Below are 24,288 nucleotides of genomic sequence, written 5' to 3' on the forward strand. Positions count from 1 at the left end.
CTCTTTCTCCTCCTCGGCCGACAGATCGAGGCAACGGCCCGACTGGACTTCCTGTGGAAGCTGCTGGCCAGACAGGAAATGGAAGAGATGGAGGAGCTTCGGATGCACAACGCCAGTCTGCTGAACAACATGCTGCCCAGTCACGTCGCACGGCACTTCCTCGACAAGGACCCGGACAATGACGTATGACAATATCACCAGTATAAACTCAGCGTAACTATTCGCCACACACGGGGTTAGGTACAGAGTACAGCTCCCTCGACACCGTCCCATCAAACACTCCCAGGGTAGGTTCAGGGGGTTAGATACAGAGTACAGCTCCCTCGACACCGTCCCATCAAACACTCCCAGGGCAGGTACAGGGGGTTAGATACAGAGTAAAGCTCCCTCTACACTGTCCCATCAAACACTCCCAGGGCAGGTACAGCACGGGTTCGATACAGAGTAAAGCTCCCTCTACACTGTCCCATCAAGCACTCCCAGGGCAGGTACAGCACGGGTTAGATACAGAGTAAAGCTCCCTCTACACTGTCCCATCAAACACTCCCAGGGCAGGTACAGGGGGTTAGATACAGAGGAAAGCTCCCTCTACACTGTCCCATCAAACACTCCCAGGGCAGGTACAGCACGGGTTAGATACAGAGTAAAGCTCCCTCTACACTGTCCCATCAAACACTCCCAGCGCAGGTACAGCACGGGGTTAGATACAGAGAAAAGCTCCCTCTACACTGTCCCATCAAACATTCCCAGGACAGGTACAGCATGCGTTAGATACAGTGTAAAGCTCCCTCTACACTGTCCCATCATGCACTCCCAGGGCAGGTACAGCACGGGGTTAGATACAGAGTAAAGCTCCCTCTACACTGTCCCATCAAACACTCCCAGGGCAGGAACAGCGCGGGTTAGATACAGAGTAAAGCTCCCTCTACACTCTCCCATCAAACACTCCCAGCGCACGTACTGCACGGGTTAGATACAGAGTAATGCTCCCTCTACACTGTCCCATCAAACACTCCCAGGGCAGGTACAGCACGGGGTTAGATACAGAGTAAAGCTCCCTCTACACTGTCCCATCAAACACTCCCAGGGCAGGTACAGTGGGTTAGATACAGAGTAAAGCCCCCTCTACACTGTCCCATCAAACACTCCCAGGGCAAGTACAGCACGGGGTTAGATACAGAGTAAAGCTCCCTCTGCACTGTCCCATCAAACACTCCTAGGGCAGGTACAGTGGGTTAGATACAGACTAAAGCTCTCTCTCCACTGTCCCATCAAACACTCCCAGGGCAGGAAGAGCACGGGTTAGATACAGAGTCAAGCTCCCTCTACACTGTCCCATCAAACACCCCCATGGCAGGAACAGCACGGGTTAGATACAGAGTAAAGCCCCCTCTACACTGTCCCAACAAACACTCCCATGGCAGGTACAAGGGGTTAGATACAGAGTAAATCTCCCTCTACACTGTCCCATCAAACACCCCCAGGGCAGGAACAGCACGGGTTAGATACAGAGTAAAGCTCCCTCTACACTGTCCCATCAAACACTCCCAGGGCAGATACAGGGGGTTAGATACAGAGTAAAGCTCCCTCTACACTGTCCCATCAAACACTCCCAGGGCAGGTACAGGGGGTTAGATACAGAGTAAATCTCCCTCTACACTGTCCCATCAAACACCCCCAGGGCAGGAACAGCATGGGTTCGATACAGAGTAAAGCTCCCTCTACACTGTCCCATCAAACACTTTCAGGGCAGATACAGGGGGTTAGGTACAGAGAAAAGCTCCCTCTACACTGTCCCATCAAACACTCCCAGGGCAGGTACAGCACGGGTTAGATGCAGAGAAAAGCTCCCTCGACACTGTCCCATCAAACACTCACAGGGCAGGTACAGCACGGGGTTAGATACAGAGTAAAGCTCCCTCTACACTGTCCCATCAAACACTCACAGGGCACGTACAGCAAGGGTTAGATACAGAGTAAAGCTCCCTCTACACTGTCCCATCAAACACTCCCAGCGCAGGTACAGCACGGGGTTAGATACAGAGTAAAGCTCCCTCTACACTGTCCCATCAAACACTCCCAGGGCAGGTACAGTGGGTTAGATACAGAGTAAAGCCCCCTCTACACTGTCCCATCAAACACTCCCAGGGCAGGTACAGCACGGGGTTAGATACAGAGTAAAGCTCCCTCTACACTGTCCCATCAAACACCCCCATGGCAGGAAAAGCACGGGTTAGATACAGAGTAAAGCCCCCTCTACACTGTCCCATCAAACACCCCCATGGCAGGTACAGGGGGTTAGATACAGAGTAAATCTCCCTCGACACTGTCCCATCAAACACCCCCAGGGCAGGAACAGCACGGGTTAGATACAGAGTAAAGCTCCCTCTACACTGTCCCATCAAACACTCCCAGGGCAGATACAGGGGGTTAGAAACAGAGTAAAGCTCCCTCTACACTGTCCCATCAAACACTCCCAGGGCAGCTACAGGGGGTTAGATACAGAGTAAAGCTCCCTCTACACTGTCCCATCAAACAATCCCAGGGCAGTTACAGCACGGGGTTAAATACAGAGTAAAGCTCCCACTACACTGTCCCATCAAACACTCCCAGGGCAGGTACAGCACGAGGTTAGATACAGAGTAAAGCTCCCTCTGCAATGTCCCATCAAACATTCCCAGGGCAGATACAGGGGGTTAGATACAGAGTAAAGCTCCCTCTACACTGTCCCATCAAACACTCCCAGGACAGGTACAGGGGGTTAGATACAGAGTAAAGCTCCCTCTACACTGTCACATCAAACACTCCCAGGGCAGGAACAGCACGGGGTAGATACTGAGTAAAGCTCCCTCTACACTGTCCCATCAAACACCCCCAGGGCAGGAACAGCACGTGTTAGATATAGAGTAAAGACCCCTTTACACTGTCCCATCAAACACTCCCAGGGCAGGTACAGGGGGTTAGATACAGAGTAAATCTCCCTCTACACTGTCCCATCAAACACCCCCAGGGCAGTAACAGCACGGGTTAGATGCAGAGTAAAGCTCCCTCTACACTGTCCCATCAAACACTCCCAGGGCAGATACAGGGGGTTAGATACAGAGTAAAGCTCCCTCTACACTGTCCCATCAAACACTCCCAGGGCAGGTACAGGGGGTTAGATACAGAGTAAAGCTCCCTCTACACTGTCCCATCAAACACTCCCAGGGCAGGTACAGCACTGGGTTAGATACAGAGTAAAGCTCCCTCTACACTATCCCATCAAACTCTCCCAGGGCAGGTACAGCACGGGGTTACATACAGAGTAAAGCTCCCTCTACACTGTCTCATCAAACACTCCCAGGGCAGGTACAGGGGGTTAGATACCGAGTAAAGCTCCCTCTACACTGTCCCATCAAACACTCCCAGGGCAGGTACAGCACGGGGTTAGATACAGAGTAAAGCTCCCTCTACACTGTCCCATCAAACAATCCCAGGGCAGGTACAGGGGGTTAGATACAGAGTAAAGCTCCTTCTACACTGTCCCATCAAACACTCCCAGGGCAGGTACAGGGGGTTAGATATCGAGTAAAGCTCCCTCTACACTGTCCCATCAAACACTCCCAGCGCAGGTACAGGGGGTGAGATACAGAGTAAAGCTCTCTCTGCACTGTCCCATCAAACACACCCAGGGCAGGTACAACACAGGGTTAGATACAGAGTAAAGCTCCCTCTACACTGTCCCATCAAACACTCCCAGGGCAGGTACAGCACAGGGTTAGATACAGAGTAAACCTCCCTCTACACTGTCCCATCAAAGACTCCCAGGGCAGCTACAGAGGGTTAGAGACAGAGTAAAGCTCCCTCTACACTGTCCCATCAAACACTCCCAGGGCAGGTACAGGGGGTTAGATACAGAGGAAAGCTCCCTCTACACTGTCCCATCAAACACTCCCAGGGCAGGTACAGCACGGGTTAGATACAGAGTAAAGCTCCCTCTACACTGTCCCATCAAACACTCCCAGGGCAGGTACAGCACGGGGTTAGATACAGAGAAAAGCTCCCTCTACACTGTCCCATCAAACATTCCCAGGACAGGTACAGCATGGGTTAGATACAGTGTAAAGCTCCCGCTACACTGTCCCATCATGCACTCCCAGGGCAGGTACAGCACGGGGTTAGATACAGAGTAAAGCTCCCTCTACACTGTCCCATCAAACACTCCCAGGGCAGGAACAGCGCGGGTTAGATACAGAGTAAAGCTCCCTCTACACTCTCCCATCAAACACTCCCAGCGCACGTACTGCACGGGTTAGATACAGAGTAATGCTCCCTCTACACTGTCCCATCAAACACTCCCAGGGCAGGTACAGCACGGGGTTAGATACAGAGTAAAGCTCCCTCTACACTGTCCCATCAAACACTCCCAGGGCTGGTACAGTGGGTTAGATACAGAGTAAAGCTCCCTCTACACTGTCCCATCAAACACTCCAAGGGCAGGAACAGCACGGGTTAGATACAGAGTAAAGCTCCCTCGACTCTGTCCCATCAAACACTCCCAGGGCTGGTACAGCACGGGGTTAGATACAGAGTAAAGCTCCCTCTACACTGTCCCATCAAACACTCCCAGGGCATGTACAGCACGGGTTAGATACAGAGTAAAGCTCCCTCTACACTGTCCCATCAAACACTCCCAGCGCAGGTACAGCACGGGGTTAGAGACAGAGTAAAGCTCCCTCTACACTGTCCCATCAAACACTCCCAGGGCAGGTACAGTGGGTTAGATACAGAGTAAAGCCCCCTCTACACTGTCCCATCAAACACTCCCAGGGCAAGTACAGCACGGGGTTAGATACAGAGTAAAGCTCCCTCTGCACTGTCCCATCAAACACTCCTAGGGCAGGTACAGTGGGTTAGATACAGACTAAAGCTCTCTCTACACTTTCCCATCAAACACTCCCAGGGCAGGAAGAGCACGGGTTAGATACAGAGTAAATCTCCCTCTACACTGTCCCATCAAACACCCCCATGGCAGGAACAGCACGGGTTAGATACAGAGTAAAGCCCCCTCTACACTGTCCCAACAAACACTCCCATGGCAGGTACAAGGGGTTAGATACAGAGTAAATCTCCCTCTACACTGTCCCATCAAACACCCCCAGGGCAGGAACAGCACGGGTTAGATACAGAGTAAAGCTCCCTCTACACTGTCCCATCAAACACTCCCAGGGCAGATACAGGGGGTTAGATACAGAGTAAAGCTCCCTCTACACTGTCCCATCAAACACTCCCAAGGCAGGTACAGGGGGTTAGATACAGAGTAAATCTCCCTCTACACTGTCCCATCAAACACCCCCAGGGCAGGAACAGCATGGGTTCGATACAGAGTAATGCTCCCTCTACACTGTCCCATCAAACACTTTCAGGGCAGATACAGGGGGTTAGGTACAGAGAAAAGCTCCCTCTGCACTGTCCCATCAAACACTCCCAGGGCAGGTACAGCACGGGTTAGATACAGAGAAAAGCTCCCTCGACACTGTCCCATCAAACACTCACAGGGCAGGTACAGCACGGGGTTAGATACAGAGTAAAGCTCCCTCTACACTGTCCCATCAAACACTCCCAGGGCACGTACAGCAAGGGTTAGATACAGAGTAAAGCTCCCTCTACACTGTCCCATCAAACACTCCCAGCGCAGGTACAGCACGGGGTTAGATACAGAGTAAAGCTCCCTCTACACTGTCCCATCAAACACTCCCAGGGCAGGTACAGTGGGTTAGATACAGAGTAAAGCCCCCTCTACACTGTCCCATCAAACACTCCCAGGGCAGGTACAGCACGGGGTTAGATACAGAGTAAAGCTCCCTCTGCACTGTCCCATCAAACACTCCCAGGGCAGGTACAGTGGGTTAGATACAGACGAAAGCTCTCTCTACACTGTCCCATCAAACACTCCCAGGGCAGGAACAGCACGGGTTAGATACAGAGTAAAGCTCCCTCTACACTTTCCCATCAAACACTCCCAGGGCAGATACAGGGGGTTAGAAACAGAGTAAAGCTCCCTCTACACTTTCCCATCAAACACTCCCAGGGCAGATACAGGGGGTTAGATACAGAGTAAAGCTCCCTCTACACTGTCCCATCAAACACTCCCAGGGCAGCTACAGGGGGTTAGATACAGAGTAAAGCTCCCACTACACTGTCCCATCAAACAATCCCAGGGCAGTTACAGCACGGTGTTAAATACAGAGTAAAGCTCCCACTACACTGTCCCATCAAACACTCCCAGGGCAGGTACAGCACGAGGTTAGATACAGAGTAAAGCTCCCTCTGCAATGTCCCATCAAACATTCCCAGGTCAGATACAGGGGGTTAGATACAGAGTAAAGCTCCCTCTACACTGTCCCATCAAACACTCCCAGGGCAGGTACAGGGGGTTAGATACAGAGTAAAGCTCCCTCTACACTGTCACATCAAACACTCCCAGGGCAGGAACAGCACGGGGTAGATACTGAGTAAAGCTCCCTCTACACTGTCCCATCAAACACCCCCAGGGCAGGAACAGCACGGGTTAGATGCAGAGTAAAGCTCCCTCTACACTGTCCCATCAAACACTCCCAGGGCAGATACAGGGGGTTAGATACAGAGTAAAGCTCCCTCTACACTGTCCCATCAAACACTCCCAGGGCAGATACAGGGGGTTAGATACAGAGTAAAGCTCCCTCTACACTGTCCCATCAAACACTCCCAGGGCAGGTACAGGGGGTTAGATACAGAGTAAAGCTCCCTCTACACTGTCCCATCAAACACTCCCAGGGCAGGTACAGGGGGTTAGATACAGAGTAAAGCTCCCTCTACACTGTCCCATCAAACACTCCCAGGGCAGGTACAGCACTGGGTTAGATACAGAGTAAAGCTCCCTCTACACTGTCCCATCAAACTCTCCCAGGGCAGGTACAGCACGGGGTTACATACAGAGTAAAGCTCCCTCTACACTGTCTCATCAAACACTCCCAGGGCAGGTACAGGGGGTTAGTTACAGAGTAAAGCTCCCTCTACACTGTCCCATCAAACACTCCCAGGGCAGGTACAGCACGGGGTTAGATACAGAGTAAAGCTCCCTCTACACTGTCCCATGAAACACTCCCAGCGCAGGTACAGGGGGTTAGATACAGAGTAAAGCTCTCTCTACGCTGTCCCATCAAACACACCCAGGGCAGGTACAACACAGGGTTAGATACAGAGTAAAGCTCCCTCTACACTGTCCCATCAAACACTCCCAGGGCAGGTACAGCACAGGGTTAGATACAGAGTAAACCTCCCTCTACACTGTCCCATCAAAGACTCCCAGGGCAGCTACAGAGGGTAAGAGACAGAGTAAAGCTCCCTCTACACTGTCCCATCAAACACTCCCAGGGCAGGTACAGGGGGTTAGATACAGAGTAAAGCTCCCTCTACACTGTCCCATCAAACACTCCCAGGGCAGGTACAGGGGGTTAGATACAGAGTAAAGCTCCCTCTACACTGTCCCATCAAACACTCCCAGGGCAGGTACAGCACTGGGTTAGATACAGAGTAAAGCTCCCTCTACACTGTCCCATCAAACTCTCCCAGGGCAGGTACAGCACGGGGTTACATACAGAGTAAAGCTCCCTCTACACTGTCTCATCAAACACTCCCAGGGCAGGTACAGGGGGTTAGATACAGAGTAAAGCTCCCTCTACACTGTCCCATCAAACACTCCCAGGGCAGGTACAGCACGGGGTTAGATACAGAGTAAAGCTCCCTCTACACTGTCCCATCAAACACTCCCAGCGCAGGTACAGGGGGTTAGATACAGAGTAAAGCTCACTCTACGCTGTCCCATCAAACACACCCAGGGCAGGTACAACACAGGGTTAGATACAGAGTAAAGCTCCCTCTACACTGTCCCATCAAACACTCCCAGGGCAGGTACAGCACAGGCTTAGATACAGAGTAAACCTCCCTCTACACTGTCCCATCAAAGACTCCCAGGGCAGCTACAGAGGGTAAGAGACAGAGTAAAGCTCCCTCTACACTGTCCCATCAAACACTCCCAGGGCAGGTACAGGGGGTTAGATACAGAGTAAAGCTCCCTCTACACTGTCCCATCAAACACTCCCAGGGCAGGTACAGGGGGTTAGATACAGAGTAAAGCTCCCTCTACACTGTCAAATCAAACACTCCCAGGGCAGGTACAGGGGGTTAGATACAGAGTAAAGCTCCCTCTACACTGTCCCATCAAACACTCCCAGGGCAGGTACAGGGGGTTAGATACAGAGTAAAGCTCCCTCTACACTGTCCCATCAAACACTCCCAGGGCAGGTACAGCACGGGGTTAGATACAGAGTAAAGCTCCCTCTACACTGTCCCATCAAACACTCCCAGCGCAGGTACAGGGGGTTAGATACAGAGTAAAGCTCTCTCTACGCTGTCCCATCAAACACACCCAGGGCAGGTACAACACAGGGTTAGATACAGAGTAAAGCTCCCTCTACACTGTCCCATCAAACACTCCCAGGGCAGGTACAGCACAGGGTTAGATACAGAGTAAACCTCCCTCTACACTGTCCCATCAAAGACTCCCAGGGCAGCTACAGAGGGTAAGAGACAGAGTAAAGCTCCCTCTACACTGTCCCATCAAACACTCCCAGGGCAGGTACAGGGGGTTAGATACAGAGTAAAGCTCCCTCTACACTGTCCCATCAAACACTCCCAGGGCAGGTACAGGGGGTTAGATACAGAGTAAAGCTCCCTCTACACTGTCCCATCAAACACTCCCAGGGCAGGTACAGCACTGGGTTAGATACAGAGTAAAGCTCCCTCTACACTGTCCCATCAAACTCTCCCAGGGCAGGTACAGCACGGGGTTACATACAGAGTAAAGCTCCCTCTACACTGTCTCATCAAACACTCCCAGGGCAGGTACAGGGGGTTAGATACAGAGTAAAGCTCCCTCTACACTGTCCCATCAAACACTCCCAGGGCAGGTACAGCACGGGGTTAGATACAGAGTAAAGCTCCCTCTACACTGTCCCATCAAACACTCCCAGCGCAGGTACAGGGGGTTAGATACAGAGTAAAGCTCTCTCTACGCTGTCCCATCAAACACACCCAGGGCAGGTACAACACAGGGTTAGATACAGAGTAAAGCTCCCTCTACACTGTCCCATCAAACACTCCCAGGGCAGGTACAGCACAGGGTTAGATACAGAGTAAACCTCCCTCTACACTGTCCCATCAAAGACTCCCAGGGCAGCTACAGAGGGTAAGAGACAGAGTAAAGCTCCCTCTACACTGTCCCATCAAACACTCCCAGGGCAGGTACAGGGGGTTAGATACAGAGTAAAGCTCCCTCTACACTGTCCCATCAAACACTCCCAGGGCAGGTACAGGGGGTTAGATACAGAGTAAAGCTCCCTCTACACTGTCCCATCAAACACTCCCAGGGCAGGTACAGCACTGGGTTAGATACAGAGTAAAGCTCCCTCTACACTGTCCCATCAAACTCTCCCAGGGCAGGTACAGCACGGGGTTACATACAGAGTAAAGCTCCCTCTACACTGTCTCATCAAACACTCCCAGGGCAGGTACAGGGGGTTAGATACAGAGTAAAGCTCCCTCTACACTGTCCCATCAAACACTCCCAGGGCAGGTACAGCACGGGGTTAGATACAGAGTAAAGCTCCCTCTACACTGTCCCATGAAACACTCCCAGCGCAGGTACAGGGGGTTAGATACAGAGTAAAGCTCTCTCTACGCTGTCCCATCAAACACACCCAGGGCAGGTACAACACAGGGTTAGATACAGAGTAAAGCTCCCTCTACACTGTCCCATCAAACACTCCCAGGGCAGGTACAGCACAGGGTTAGATACAGAGTAAACCTCCCTCTACACTGTCCCATCAAAGACTCCCAGGGCAGCTACAGAGGGTAAGAGACAGAGTAAAGCTCCCTCTACACTGTCCCATCAAACACTCCCAGGGCAGGTACAGGGGGTTAGATACAGAGTAAAGCTCCCTCTACACTGTCCCATCAAACACTCCCAGGGCAGGTACAGGGGGTTAGATACAGAGTAAAGCTCCCTCTACACTGTCAAATCAAACACTCCCAGGGCAGGTACAGGGGGTTAGATACAGAGTAAAGCTCCCTCTACACTGTCCCATCAAACACTCCCAGGGCATGTACAGGGGGTTAGATACAGAGTAAAACTCCCTCTACACTGTCCCATCAAACACTCCCAGCGCAGGTACAGGGGGTTAGATACAGAGTAAAGATCTCTCTACGCTGTCCCATCAAACACACCCAGGGCAGGTACAACACAGGGTTAGATACAGAGTAAAGCTCCCTCTACACTGTCCCATCAAACACTCCCAGGGCAGGTACAGGGGGTTAGATACAGAGTAAAGCTCCCTCTACACTGTCCCATCAAACACTCCCAGGGCAGGTACAGCACTGGGTTAGATACAGAGTAAAGCTCCCTCTACACTGTCCCATCAAACACTCCCAGGGCAGGTACAGGGGGTTAGATACAGAGTAAAGCTCCCTCTACACTGTCCCATCAAACACTCCCAGGGCAGGTACAGGGGGTTAGATACAGAGTAAAGCTCCCTCTACACTGTCAAATCAAACACTCCCAGGGCAGGTACAGGGGGTTAGATACAGAGTAAAGCTCCCTCTACATTGTCCCATCAAACACTCCCAGGGCATGTACAGGGGGTTAGATACAGAGTAAAACTGCCTCTACACTGTCCCATCAAACACTCCCAGGGCAGGTACAGGGGGTTAGATATAGAGTAAAGCTCCCTCTACACTGTCCCATCAAACACTCCCAGGGCAGGTACAGTGGGTTAGATACAGAGTAAAGCTTCCTCTACACTGTCCCATCAAACACTCCCAGGGCAGGTACAGCACGGGTTAGATACAGAGTAAAGCTCCCTCTACACTGTCCCATCAAACACTCCCAGGGCAGGAACAGCACGGGTCAGATACAGAGTAAAGCTCCCTCTACACTCTCCCATCAAACACCCCCAGGGCAGGTACAGAACGGGTTAGATACAGAGTAAAGCTCCCTCTACACTGTCCCATCAAACACCCCCAGGGCAGGTACAGCACGGGTTAGATACAGAGTAAAGCTCCCTCTACACTGTCCCATCAAACACTCCCAGGGCAGATACAGGGGGTTAGATACAGAGTAAAGCTCCCTCCACACTGTCCCATCAAACACTCCCAGGGCAGGTACAGGAGGTTAGATACAGAGTAAAGCTCCCTCTACACTGTCCCATCAAACACTCCCAGGGCAGGTACAGGGGGTTAGATACAGAGTAAAGCTCTCTCGACACTGTCCCATCAAACACTCCCAGGGCAGGTACAGGGGGTTAGATACAGAGCAAAGCTCCCTCTAACTGTCCCATCAAACACTCCCAGGACAGGTACAGCACTGGGTTAGATACAGAGTAAAGCTCCCACGACACTGTCCCATCAAACACTCCCAGGGCAGGTACAGCACGGGGTTAGATACAGAGTAAAGCTCACTCTACACTGTCCCATCAAACACTCCCAGGGCAGGTACAGCACGGGGTTAGATACAGAGTAAAGCTCCCTCCACACTGTCTCATCAAACACTCCCAGGGCAGGTACAGGGGGTTAGATACAGAGTAAAGCTCCCTCTACACTGTCCCATCAAACATTCCCAGGGCAGGTACAGCACGGGGTTAGATACAGAGTAAATCTCCCTCTACACTGTCCCATCAAACACCCCCAGGGCAGGAACAGCACGGGTTAGATACAGAGTAAAGCTCCCTCGACACTCTCCCATCAAACACCCCCAGGGCAGGAACAGCATGTGTTAGATAGAGAGTAAAGCCCCCTCTACACTGTCCCATCAAACACTCCCAGGGCAGGTACAGGGGGTTAGATACAGAGTAAAGCTCCCTCTACACTGTCCCATCAAACACTCCCAGGGCAGGTACAGGGGGTTAGATACAGAGTAAAGCTCCCTCGACACTGTCCCATCAAACACTCCCAGGGCAGGTACAGGGGGTTAGATACAGAGCAAAGCTCCCTCTAACTGTCCCATCAAACACTCCCAGGACAGGTACAGCACTGGGTTAGATACAGAGTAAAGCTCCCACGACACTGTCCCATCAAACACTCCCAGGGCAGGGACAGCACGGGGTTAGATACAGAGTAAAGCTCACTCTACACTGTCCCATCAAACACTCCCAGGGCAGGTACAGCACGGGGTTAGATACAGAGTAAAGCTCCCTCCACACTGTCTCATCAAACACTCCCAGGGCAGGTACAGGGGGTTAGATACAGAGTAAAGCTCCCTCTACACTGTCCCATCAAACACTCCCAGGGCAGGTACAGCACGGGGTTAGATACAGAGTAAATCTCCCTCTACACTGTCCCATCAAACACCCCCAGGGCAGGAACAGCACGGGTTAGATACAGAGTAAAGCTCCCTCTACACTGTCCCATCAAACACTCCCAGGGCAGATACAGGGGGTTAGATACAGAGTAAAGCTCCCTCTACACATGTCCCATCAAACACTCCCAGGGCAGGTACAGGAGGTTAGATACAGAGTAAAGCTCCCTCTACACTGTCCCATCAAACACTCCCAGGGCAGGTTAAGGGGGTTAGATACAGAGTAAAGCTCCCTCTGCACTGTCCCGTCAAACACTCCCAGGTCAGGTACAGGGGGTTAGATACAGAGTATAGCTCCCTCTACACTGTCCCATCAAACACTCCCAGGGCAGGTACAGCACGGGGTTAGATACAGAGTAAAGCTCCCTCTACACTGTCCCATCAAACACTCCCAGGGCAGGTACAGCACGGGGTTAGATACAGAGTAAAGCTCCCTCTACACTGTCACATCAGACAGTCCCAGGGCAGATGCAGTGGGTTAGATACAGAGTAAAGCTCCCTCGACACTGTCCCATGAAACACTCCCAGGGCAGGTACAGGTGGTTAGATACAGAGTAAAGCTCCCTCGACACTGTCCCATCAAACACTCCCAGGGCAGGTACAGCACTGGGTTAGATACAGAGTAAAGCTCCCTCTACACTGTCCCATCAAACTCTCCCAGGGCAGGTACAGCACGGGGTTACATACAGAGTAAAGCTCCCTCTACACTGTCTCATCAAACACTCCCAGGGCAGGTACAGGGGGTTAGATACAGAGTAAAGCTCCCTCTACACTGTCCCATCAAACACTCCCAGGGCAGGTACAGCACGGGGTTAGATACAGAGTAAAGCTCCCTCTACACTGTCCCATCAAACACTCCCAGCGCAGGTACAGGGGGTTAGATACAGAGTAAAGCTCTCTCTACGCTGTCCCATCAAACACACCCAGGGCAGGTACAACACAGGGTTAGATACAGAGTAAAGCTCCCTCTACACTGTCCCATCAAACACTCCCAGGGCAGGTACAGCACAGGGTTAGATACAGAGTAAACCTCCCTCTACACTGTCCCATCAAAGACTCCCAGGGCAGCTACAGAGGGTAAGAGACAGAGTAAAGCTCCCTCTACACTGTCCCATCAAACACTCCCAGGGCAGGTACAGGGGGTTAGATACAGAGTAAAGCTCCCTCTACACTGTCCCATCAAACACTCCCAGGGCAGGTACAGGGGGTTAGATACAGAGTAAAGCTCCCTCTACACTGTCCCATCAAACAATCCCAGGGCAGGTACAGCACTGGGTTAGATACAGAGTAAAGCTCCCTCTACACTGTCCCATCAAACTCTCCCAGGGCAGGTACAGCACGGGGTTACATACAGAGTAAAGCTCCCTCTACACTGTCTCATCAAACACTCCCAGGGCAGGTACAGGGGGTTAGATACAGAGTAAAGCTCCCTCTACACTGTCAAATCAAACACTCCCAGGGCAGGTACAGGGGGTTAGATACAGAGTAAAGCTCCCTCTACACTGTCCCATCAAACACTCCCAGGGCATGTACAGGGGGTTAGATACAGAGTAAAACTCCCTCTACACTGTCCCATCAAACACTCCCAGCGCAGGTACAGGGTGTTAGATACAGAGTAAAGATCTCTCTACGCTGTCCCATCAAACACACCCAGGGCAGGTACAACACAGGGTTAGATACAGAGTAAAGCTCCCTCTACACTGTCCCATCAAACACTCCCAGGGCAGGTACAGCACAGGGTTAGATACAGAGTAAACCTCCCTCTACACTGTCCCATCAAAGACTACCAGGGCAGCTACAGAGGGTTAGAGACAGAGTAAAGCTCCCTCTACACTGTCCCATCAAACACTCCCAGGGCAGGTACAGGGGGTTAGATACAGAGTAAAGCTCCCTCTACACTGTCCCATCAAACACTCCCAGGGCAGGTACAGGGGGTTAGATACAGAGTAAAGCTCCCTCTACACTGTCAAATCAAACACTCCCAGGGCAGGTACAGGGGGTTAGATACAGAGTAAAGCTCCCTCTACATTGTCCCATCAAACACTCCCAGGGCATGTACAGGGGGTTAGATACAGAGTAAAACTGCCTCTACACTGTCCCATCAAACACTCCCAGGGCAGGTACAGGGGGTTAGATATAGAGTAAAGCTCCCTCTACACTGTCCCATCAAACACTCCCAGGGCAGGTACAGTGGGTTAGATACAGAGTAAAGCTTCCTCTACACTGTCCCATCAAACACTCCCAGGGCAGGTACAGCACGGGTTAGATACAGAGTAAAGCTCCCTCTACACTGTCCCATCAAACACTCCCAGGGCAGGAACAGCACGGGTCAGATACAGAGTAAAGCTCCCTCTACACTCTCCCATCAAACACCCCCAGGGCAGGTACAGAACGGGTTAGATACAGAGTAAAGCTCCCTCTACACTGTCCCATCAAACACCCCCAGGGCAGGAACAGCACGGGTTAGATACAGAGTAAAGCTCCCTCTACACTGTCCCATCAAACACTCCCAGGGCAGATACAGGGGGTTAGATACAGAGTAAAGCTCCCTCCACACTGTCCCATCAAACACTCCCAGGGCAGGTACAGGAGGTTAGATACAGAGTAAAGCTCCCTCTACACTGTCCCATCAAACACTCCCAGGGCAGGTACAGGGGGTTAGATACAGAGTAAAGCTCTCTCGACACTGTCCCATCAAACACTCCCAGGGCAGGTACAGGGGGTTAGATACAGAGCAAAGCTCCCTCTAACTGTCCCATCAAACACTCCCAGGACAGGTACAGCACTGGGTTAGATACAGAGTAAAGCTCCCACGACACTGTCCCATCAAACACTCCCAGGGCAGGTACAGCACGGGGTTAGATACAGAGTAAAGCTCACTCTACACTGTCCCATCAAACACTCCCAGGGCAGGTACAGCACGGGGTTAGATACAGAGTAAAGCTCCCTCCACACTGTCTCATCAAACACTCCCAGGGCAGGTACAGGGGGTTAGATACAGAGTAAAGCTCCCTCTACACTGTCCCATCAAACATTCCCAGGGCAGGTACAGCACGGGGTTAGATACAGAGTAAATCTCCCTCTACACTGTCCCATCAAACACCCCCAGGGCAGGAACAGCACGGGTTAGATACAGAGTAAAGCTCCCTCGACACTCTCCCATCAAACACCCCCAGGGCAGGAACAGCATGTGTTAGATAGAGAGTAAAGCCCCCTCTACACTGTCCCATCAAACACTCCCAGGGCAGGTACAGGGGGTTAGATACAGAGTAAAGCTCCCTCTACACTGTCCCATCAAACACTCCCAGGGCAGGTACAGGGGGTTAGATACAGAGTAAAGCTCCCTCGACACTGTCCCATCAAACACTCCCAGGGCAGGTACAGGGGGTTAGATACAGAGCAAAGCTCCCTCTAACTGTCCCATCAAACACTCCCAGGACAGGTACAGCACTGGGTTAGATACAGAGTAAAGCTCCCACGACACTGTCCCATCAAACACTCCCAGGGCAGGGACAGCACGGGGTTAGATACAGAGTAAAGCTCACTCTACACTGTCCCATCAAACACTCCCAGGGCAGGTACAGCACGGGGTTAGATACAGAGTAAAGCTCCCTCCACACTGTCTCATCAAACACTCCCAGGGCAGGTACAGGGGGTTAGATACAGAGTAAAGCTCCCTCTACACTGTCCCATCAAACACTCCCAGGGCAGGTACAGCACGGGGTTAGATACAGAGTAAATCTCCCTCTACACTGTCCCATCAAACACCCCCAGGGCAGGAACAGCACGGGTTAGATACAGAGTAAAGCTCCCTCTACACTGTCCCATCAAACACTCCCAGGGCAGATACAGGGGGTTAGATACAGAGTAAAGCTCCCTCTACACATGTCCCATCAAACACTCCCAGGGCAGGTACAGGAGGTTAGATACAGAGTAAAGCTCCCTCTACACTGTCCCATCAAACACTCCCAGGGCAGGTTAAGGGTGTTAGATACAGAGTAAAGCTCCCTCTGCACTGTCCCGTCAAACACTCCCAGGTCAGGTACAGGGGGTTAGATACAGAGTATAGCTCCCTCTACACTGTCCCATCAAACACTCCCAGGGCAGGTACAGCACGGGGTTAGATACAGAGTAAAGCTCCCTCTACACTGTCCCATCAAACACTCCCAGGGCAGGTACAGCACGGGGTTAGATACAGAGTAAAGCTCCCTCTACACTGTCACATCAGACAGTCCCAGGGCAGATGCAGTGGGTTAGATACAGAGTAAAGCTCCCTCGACACTGTCCCATGAAACACTCCCAGGGCAGGTACAGGGGGTTAGATACAGAGTAAAGCTCCCTCGACACTGTCCCATCAAACACTCCCAGGGCAGGTACAGGGGGTTAGATACAGAGCAAAGCTCCCTCTAACTGTCCCATCAAACACTCCCAGGACAGGTACAGCACTGGGTTAGATACAGAGTAAAGCTCCCACGACATTGTCCCATCAAACACTCCCAGGGCAGGTACAGCACGGGGTTAGATACAGAGTAAAGCTCACTCTACACTGTCCCATCAAACACTCCCAGGGCAGGTACAGCACGGGGTTAGATACAGAGTAAAGCTCCCTCCACACTGTCTCATCAAACACTCCCAGGGCAGGTACAGGGGGTTAGATACAGAGTAAAGTTCCCTCTACACTGTCCCATCAAACACTCCCAGGGCAGGTACAGCACGGGGTTAGATACAGAGTAAATCTCCCTCTACACTGTCCCATCAAACACCCCCAGGGCAGGAACAGCACGGGTTAGATACAGAGTAAAGCTCCCTCTAAACTGTCCCATCAAACACTCCCAGGGCAGATACAGGGGGTTAGAAACAGAGTAAAGCTCCCTCTACACATGTCCCATCAAACACTCCCAGGGCAGGTACAGGAGGTTAGATACAGAGTAAAGCTCCCTCTACACTGTCCCATCAAACACTCCCAGGGCAGGTTAAGGGGGTTAGATACAGAGTAAAGCTCCCTCTGCACTGTCCCGTCAAACACTCCCAGGGCAGGTACAGGGGGTTAGATATAGAGTAAAGCTCCCTCTACACTGTCCCATCAAACACTCCCAGGGCAGGGACAGGGGGTTAGATACAGAGTAAAGTTCCCTCGACACTGTCCCATCAAACACTCCCAGGGCAGGTACATCACGGGGTTAGATACAGAGTAAAGCTCCCTCTACACTGTCTCATCAAACACTCCCAGGTCAGGTACAGGGGGTTAGATACAGAGTATAGCTCCCTCTACACTGTCCCATCAAACACTCCCAGGGCAGGTACAGCACGGGGTTAGATACAGAGTAAAGCTCCCTCTACACTGTCCCATCAAACACTCCCAGGGCAGGTACAGCACGGGGTTAGATACAGAGTAAAGCTCCCTCTACACTGTCACATCAGACAGTCCCAGGGCAGATGCAGTGGGTTAGATACAGAGTAAAGCTCCCTCGACACTGTCCCATGAAACACTCCCAGGGCAGGTACAGGGGGTTAGATACAGAGCAAAGCTCCCTCTACACTGTCCCATCAAACACTCTCAGCGCAGGTACAGGGGGTTAGATACAGAGTAAAGCTCCCTCTACACTGTCCCATCAAACAATCCCAGGGCAGGGACAGGGGGTTAGATACAGAGTAAAGTTCCCTCGACACTGTCCCATCAAACACTCCCAGGGCAGGTACATCACGGGGTTAGATACAGAGTAAAGCTCCCTCTACACTGTCTCATCAAACACTCCCAGGTCAGGTACAGGGGGTTAGATACAGAGTATAGCTCCCTCTACACTGTCCCATCAAACACTCCCAGGGCAGGTACAGCACGGGGTTAGATACAGAGTAAAGCTCCCTCTACACTGTCCCATCAAACACTCCCAGGGCAGGTACAGCACGGGGTTAGATACAGAGTAAAGCTCCCTCTACACTGTCCCATCAAACTCTCCCAGGGCAGGTACAGCACGGGGTTACATACAGAGTAAAGCTCCCTCTACACTGTCTCATCAAACACTCCCAGGGCAGGTACAGGGGGTTAGATACAGAGTAAAGCTCCCTCTACACTGTCCCATCAAACACTCCCAGGGCAGGTACAGCACGGGGTTAGATACAGAGTAAAGCTCCCTCTACACTGTCCCATCAAACAATCCCAGGGCAGGTGCAGGGGGTTAGATACAGAGTAAAGCTCCCTCTACACTGTCCCATCAAACACTCCCAGGGCAGGTACAGGGGGTTAGATATCGAGTAAAGCTCCCTCTACACTGTCCCATCAAACACTCTCAGCGCAGGTACAGGGGGTTAGATACAGAGTAAAGCTCTCTCTACACTGTCCCATCAAACACACCCAGGGCAGGTACAACACAGGGTTAGATACAGAGTAAAGCTCCCTCTACACTGTCCCATCAAACACTCCCAGGGCAGGTACAGCACAGGGTTAGATACAGAGTAAACCTCCCTCTACACTGTCCCATCAAAGACTCCCAGGGCAGCTACAGAGGGTTAGAGACAGAGTAAAGCTCCCTCTACACTGTCCCATCAAACACTCCCAGGGCAGGTACAGGGGGTTAGATACAGAGTAAAGCTCCCTCTACACTGTCCCATCAAACACTCCCAGGGCAGGTACAGGGGGTTAGATACAGAGTAAAGCTCCCTCTACACTGTCAAATCAAACACTCCCAGGGCAGGTACAGGGGGTTAGATACAGAGTAAAGCTCCCTCTACACTGTCCCATCAAACACTCCCAGGGCATGTACAGGGGGTTAGATACAGAGTAAAACTCCCTCTACACTGTCCCATCAAACACTCCCAGGGCAGGTACAGGGGGTTAGATATAGAGTAAAGCTCCCTCTACACTGTCCCATCAAACACTCCCAGGGCAGGTACAGGGGGTTAGATACAGAGTAAAGCTCCCTCTACACTGTCCCATCAAACACTCCCAGGGCAGGTACAGAACGGGTTAGATACAGAGTAAAGCTCCCTCTACCCTGTCCCATCAAACACTCCCAGGGCAGGTACAGCACGGGTTAGATACAGAGTAAAGCTCCCTCTACACTGTCCCATCAAACACTCCCAGGGCAGGAACAGCACGGGTCAGGTACAGAGTAAAGCTCCCTCTACACTCTCCCATCAAACACCCCCAGGGCAGGAACAGCATGTGTTAGATAGAGAGTAAAGCCCCCTCTACACTGTCCCATCCAACACTCCAAGGGCAGTTCCAGGGGGTTAGATACAGAGTAAATCTCCCTCTACACTGTCCCATCAAACACCCCCAGGGCAGGAACAGCACGGGTTAGATACAGAGTAAAGCTCCCTCTACACTGGCCCATCAAACACTCCCAGGGCAGATACAGGGGGTTAGATACAGAGTAAAGCTCCCTCTACACTGTCCCATCAAACACTCCCAGGGCAGGTACAGGAGGTTAGATACAGAGTAAAGCTCCCTCTACACTGTCCCATCAAACACTCCCAGGGCAGGTACAGGGGGTTAGATACAGAGTAAAGCTCCCTCGACACTGTCCCATCAAACACTCCCAGGGCAGGTACAGGGGGTTAGATACAGAGCAAAGCTCCCTCTAACTGTCCCATCAAACACTCCCAGGGCAGGTACAGCACTGGGTTAGATACAGAGTAAAGCTCCCACGACACTGTCCCATCAAACACTCCCAGGGCAGGTACAGCACGGGGTTAGATACAGAGTAAAGCTCACTCTACACTGTCCCATCAAACACTCCCAGGGCAGGTACAGCACGGGGTTAGATACAGAGTAAAGCTCCCTCCACACTGTCTCATCAAACACTCCCAGGGCAGGTACAGGGGGTTAGATACAGAGTAAAGCTCCCTCTACACTGTCCCATCAAACACTCCCAGGGCAGGTACAGCACGGGGTTAGATACAGAGTAAAGCTCCCTCTACACTGTCCCATCAAACACTCCCAGGGCAGGTACAGCACGAGGTTAGATACAGAGTAAAGCTCCCTCTACACTGTCCCATCAAACACCCCCAGGGCAGATACAGGGGGTTAGATACAGAGTAAAGCTAACTCTACACTGTCCCATCAAACACTCCCAGGGCAGGTTAAGGGGGTTAGATACAGAGTAAAGCTCCCTCTGCACTGTCCCATCAAACACTCCCAGGGCAGGTACAGGGGGTTAGATATAGAGTAAAGCTCCCTCTACACTGTCCCATCAAACACTCCCAGGGCAGGTACAGGGGGTTAGATACAGAGTAAAGCTCCCTCGACACTGTCCCATCAAACACTCCCAGGGCAGGTACAGGGGGTTAGATACAGAGCAAAGCTCCCTCTAACTGTCCCATCAAACACTCCCAGGGCAGGTACAGCACTGGGTTAGATACAGAGTAAAGCTCCCACGACACTGTCCCATCAAACACTCCCAGGGCAGGTACAGCACGGGGTTAGATACAGAGTAAAGCTCACTCTACACTGTCCCATCAAACACTCCCAGGGCAGGTACAGCACGGGGTTAGATACAGAGTAAAGCTCCCTCCACACTGTCTCATCAAACACTCCCAGGGCAGGTACAGGGGGTTAGATACAGAGTAATGCTCCCTCTACACTGTCCCATCAAACACTCCCAGGGCAGGTACAGCACGGGGTTAGATACAGAGTAAAGCTCCCTCTGCACTGTCCCATCAAACACTCCCAGGGCAGGTACAGCACGAGGTTAGATACAGAGTAAAGCTCCCTCTACACTGTCCCATCAAACACCCCCAGGGCAGATACAGGGGGTTAGATACAGAGTAAAGCTAACTCTACACTGTCCCATCAAACACTCCCAGGGCAGGTTAAGGGGGTTAGATACAGAGTAAAGCTCCCTCTGCACTGTCCCATCAAACACTCCCAGGGCAGGTACAGGGGGTTAGATATAGAGTAAAGCTCCCTCTACACTGTCCCATCAAACACTCCCAGGGCAGGGACAGGGGGTTAGATACAGAGTAAAGTTCCCTCGACACTGTCCCATCAAACACTCCCAGGGCAGGTACATCACGGGGTTAGATACAGAGTAAAGCTCCCTCTACACTGTCTCATCAAACACTCCCAGGTCAGGTACAGGGGGTTAGATACAGAGTATAGCTCCCTCTACACTGTCCCATCAAACACTCCCAGGGCAGGTACAGCACGGGGTTAGATACAGAGTAAAGCTCCCTCTACACTGTCCCATCAAACACTCCCAGGGCAGGTACAGCACGGGGTTAGATACAGAGTAAAGCTCCCTCTACACTGTCACATCAGACAGTCCCAGGGCAGATGCAGTGGGTTAGATACAGAGTAAAGCTCCCTCGACACTGTCCCATCAAACACTCCCAGGGCAGGTACAGGGGGTTAGATACAGAGCAAAGCTCCCTCTACACTGTCCCATCAAACACTCCCAGGGCAGGGACAGGGGGTTAGATATAGAGTAAAGCTCCCTCTACACTGTCCCATCAAACACTCCCAGGGCAGGGACAGGGGGTTAGATACAGAGTAAAGTTCCCTCGACACTGTCCCATCAAACACTCCCAGGGCAGGTACATCACGGGGTTAGATACAGAGTAAAGCTCCCTCTACACTGTCTCATCAAACACTCCCAGGTCAGGTACAGGGGGTTAGATACAGAGTATAGCTCCCTCTACACTGTCCCATCAAACACTCCCAGGGCAGGTACAGCACGGGGTTAGATACAGAGTAAAGCTCCCTCTACACTGTCCCATCAAACACTCCCAGGGCAGGTACAGCACGGGGTTAGATACAGAGTAAAGCTCCCTCTACACTGTCACATCAGACAGTCCCAGGGCAGATGCAGTGGGTTAGATACAGAGTAAAGCTCCCTCGACACTGTCCCATCAAACACTCCCAGGGCAGGCACAGGGGGTTAGATACAGAGCAAAGCTCCCTCTACACTGTCCCATCAAACACTCCCAGGGCAGGGACAGGGGGTTAGATATAGAGTAAAGCTCCCTCTACACTGTCCCATCAAACACTCCCAGGGCAGGGACAGGGGGTTAGATACAGAGTAAAGTTGCCTCGACACTGTCCCATCAAACACTCCCAGGGCAGGTACAGCACGGGTTAGATACAGAGTAAAGCTCCCTCTACACTGTACCATCAAACACCCCCAGGGCAGGTACAGCACGGGTTAGATACAGAGTAAAGCTCCCTCTACACTGTCCCATCAAACACCCCCAGGGCAGGTACAGCACGGGTTGGATACAGAGTAAAGCTCCCTCTACACTGTCCCATCACACACTCCCAGGGCAGGTACAAGGGGTTAGATACAGAGTAAAGATCCCTCGACACTGTCCCATCAAACAGTCCCAGGGCAGGTACAGGGGGTTAGATACAGAGTAAAGTTCCCTCTACACTGTCCCATCAAACACTCCCAGGGCAGGTACATCATGGGTTAGATACAGAGTAAAGCTCCCTCTACACTGTCCCATCAAACACTCCCAGGACAGGTACAGCACGGGGTTAGATACAGAGTAAAGCTCCCTCTACACTGTCCCATCAAACACTCGCAGGGCAGGTACAGGGGGTTAGATACAGAGTAAAGCTCCCTCCACACTGTCCCATCAAACACTCCCAGGGCAGGTAAGGGAGTTAGATACAGAGTAAACCTCCCTCTACACTGTCCCATCAAACACTCCCAGGGCAGGTACAGGGGGTTAGATACAGAGTAAAGCTCCCTCTACACTGTCCCATCAAACACTCCCAGGACAGGTACAGCACGGGGTTAGATACAGAGTAAAGCTCCCTCTACACTGTCCCATCAAACACTCCCAGGGCAGGTACAGCACGGGGTTAGATACAGAGTAAAGCTCCCTCTACACTGTCCCATCAAACACTCCCCGGGCAGGTGCAGCACGGGGTTAGATACAGAGTAAAGCTCCCTCTACACTGTCCCATCAAACACTCCCAGGGCAGGTACAGTGGGTTAGATACAGAGTAAAGCTCCCTCTACACTGTCCCATCAAACACTCGCAGGGCAGGAACAGCATGGGTTAGATACAGAGTAAAGCTCCCTCTACACTGTGCCATCAAACACCCCCAGGGCAGGAACAGCACGGGTTAGATACAGAGTAAAGCTCCCTCTACACTGTCCCATCAAACACTCCCAGGGCAGATACAGGGGGTTAGATACAGAGTAAAGCTCCCTCTACACTGTCCCATCAAACACTCCCAGGGCAGGTACAGGGTGTTAGATACAGAGTAAATCTCCCTCTAAACTGTCCCATCAAACACCCCCAGGGCAGGAACAGCACGGGTTAGATACAGAGTAAAGCTCCCTCTACACTGTCCCATCAAACACTCCCAGGGCAGATACAGGGTGTTTGCTACAGAGTAAAGCTCCCTCTACACTGTCCCATCAAACACTCCCAGGGCAGATACAGGGGGTTAGATACAGAGTAAAGCTCCCTCTACACTGTCCCATCAAACACTTCCAGGGCAGGTACAGCGGGTTAGATACAGAGTAAAGCTCCCACTACACTGTCCCATCAAACACTCCCACGGCAGGTACAGGGGGTTAGATACAGAGTAAAGCTCCCTCTACACTGTCCCATCAAACACTCCCAGGGCAGGTACAGCACTGGGTTAGATGCAGAGTAAAGCTCCCTCTACACTGTCCCATCAAACACTCCCAGGGCAGGTACAGCACGAGGTTAGATACAGAGTAAAGCTCCCTCTACACTGTCCCATCAAACACTCCCAGGGCAGATACAGGGGGTTAGATACAGAGTAAAGCTAACTCTACACTGTCCCATCAAACACTCCCAGGGCAGGTTAAGGGGGTTAGATACAGAGTAAAGCTCCCTCTGCACTGTCCCATCAAACACTCCCAGGGCAGGTACAGGGG

The 24,288-nt window shown here is 51.9% G+C and overlaps 1 protein-coding gene across 1 annotated transcript in view; it reads left to right on the top strand.

Annotated features, from left to right (window-relative positions):
• Positions 1 to 24,288, top strand: part of LOC139272906 (adenylate cyclase type 8-like) — a gene marked incomplete at its 3' end in the record, with an annotated part of 426,014 nt that overhangs the window by 240,180 nt on the left and 161,546 nt on the right. Inside the window, exon 14 of the mRNA XM_070889007.1 lies at positions 25 to 183. Within this exon, the coding sequence (XP_070745108.1) occupies positions 25 to 183 (159 nt within the window). The remainder of the gene's footprint in view (positions 1 to 24; positions 184 to 24,288) is intronic.

The sequence above is a fragment of the Pristiophorus japonicus genome, chromosome 9 (genome assembly GCF_044704955.1).
Source record: "Pristiophorus japonicus isolate sPriJap1 chromosome 9, sPriJap1.hap1, whole genome shotgun sequence".
NCBI classification, from domain to species: Eukaryota; Metazoa; Chordata; class Chondrichthyes; family Pristiophoridae; genus Pristiophorus; species Pristiophorus japonicus.